This window comes from Triticum urartu, chromosome 5A, assembly GCF_056163025.1.
Source record: "Triticum urartu cultivar PI428250 chromosome 5A, HENAU_Tu73, whole genome shotgun sequence".
NCBI classification, from domain to species: Eukaryota; Viridiplantae; Streptophyta; class Magnoliopsida; order Poales; family Poaceae; genus Triticum; species Triticum urartu.
In genome coordinates, this window is record NC_141877.1 from 468220596 (window position 1) to 468222640 (window position 2045).

General features: G+C 45.4%; 1 protein-coding gene across 1 annotated transcript; it reads left to right on the forward strand.

The window, feature by feature from the left end:
- Positions 1 to 1095: 1095 nt before the first annotated feature.
- LOC147972000 (putative ripening-related protein 6) lies at positions 1096 to 1515 on the forward strand. The gene has a single exon (XM_087524199.1). The coding sequence runs from the start codon at positions 1096 to 1098 to the stop codon at positions 1513 to 1515; it is 420 nt and encodes a 139-aa protein (XP_087380325.1).
- The last annotated feature ends 530 nt before the right edge of the window (positions 1516 to 2045 follow it).

Below are 2045 nucleotides of genomic sequence, written 5' to 3' on the forward strand. Positions count from 1 at the left end.
TTGTCTTTTTCATACACGACACCCAAGTTGTTAGTTTTTCGCCGAACGACTTTGTGAGCATGTACAATATCAAGATGTATGCGCCAAGTTTTTGTTTGAATTATTTTGACATTTCAAAATAGGTTTAAAACATATTTTTAAAAACAAAATTGCGTGCTCCCATGTGCCAAAACGCCACTCTCTTGGATCGGGCCTATATTACTACACTAATAAATAATAATTCCTGATTTTATTTAAGTAAGAATATTTTTCCTGCGATTACTCTGTGCAGCTACATAACTACAATGTTGTCTCACTTTTGAAAACAGAATTTGAGTGACATCAAACATTGTGTATTGATTTGATTAAAAAAAAATTACAACATTTATTTGTATATTATACTATGTGAATCTCACCTGTTTTACGATTGAGACGTGCGTTGCACGTGCATACTTACTAGTATAAAAAAAGGAAGAAACAAACGTTATGGGGACACGCTGGTTCGTTCATTTGCTGACCACATGTTCGTTTGCAATCGATGGACCGGTTGTACTCTCTCCATTCCAAAATATAGTGCATCCGCACTTTCTGAGGTTCAATTTTGACTATAAATTTAACCAACGAGACCGACCGCATCGGGAGAAAAAATTATATAATTAAAAATTTCTTTTGAATACGAATTCACTGGTATAAATTTTGCTCCTGCCGCAGTCGGTCTCGTTGGTTAAATTCATGATCAAAATTGAAGCATGAAAATAAGAATAGAGGAAGCACTATATTTTGAAACGGAGGGTGTGGAATAAGCATGAATGGATGCATAGAAAGAGGAGATTTGCTGCTGCTTGGCGTGGCGTGACTGAACCAACAAACGCATGCGCGCGCACGAGTATATACGAAGTATATCGCACCTTGGAGCCGTGAGAAACGATGAATTAATCTTGTCCTTTTCGCATGGATTGAAAATCCACACCAGTTCCCTATGCCACGAGCGTCCAGTTCCACTGCAGCGCGAGCATATACATAACTCATCATCGAGAGAGAAAGCTAGCACACAGGGCAAGCAAGCAAGCTAAACGCACGCAAGCAAGCGGGAGGTCGCTCCTCAACTAGCTTACCATGGCGAACGCGGCCAAGGCGGCAGCAATCTTACTTGTTTTTCTGCAGGTGGCGTGCGCCGTCGCCCGGCACCATGCTGATCCGCGGGCATCTTTCGCCTACGTCGAGACTTCAGGGGTGATGATGTTGAGTGGGTTCGACCAAGGAGAGGAGCGCGCGCCGGCGTCATGCAGCGGCACATACCACACCGACCTGGAATCCGTGATCACGGTGTCTAGCAAGATATACACGAGCGGGGGCCTGTGCGGCATCTTGTTCCGCATCACGGACATGGAGACCGGGCGCAGCGCCATGGCAGAGGCCGTGGACGAGTGCCACGACTGCCGCGACGACGAGGTGGGAGCGTCGGCCGGCGTGTGGAAAGATCTCGGCCTCGACACTACAGGGGCCGGCTTAGTGGACGTCATGTTGTCCTATTGAGAGCCTGAGACTGAGAGGTCGGCTGGATCAGGGTTGCCGACGAGATAAACTCTTCATGGTAAATCAAGTTGGGGTCATACACGCTACATGCATATGATGTGTGAGTCATATATATGTAGGAGGACATCTGAATAAAGCAACCTATACTTTTCTATAGGTGTGAATCAGTGCAAGTCTATTATTTGTTTTCAACTGCTAAAGACATACTAGTACTATACACATTTCCTCTTCTCTCTCACGGAAAGAAAGGCGACCCCGTCCATCCATACCATCCCCTTGGTGAGGCCATTGTCTCCTCCTCCTTCGTTTGCCGAACCGATGAAGAATGGGGCGGGAATCCTGGATCTGTGTTATGGCGATGTAGTTAGGTCTCTTTAGGAATAAGGTTTTGCTGCCCAAAGGTGGCGTTGTGGTGGTGATGGCAGCGCCTTAGATTTAGATGTAGACAAACACAACCCAATCGCTCTTCTGGATTCCATTCTTTTAGTGAAGAACGACACAACACGCTTGGTCACATGAACATAGTTTAT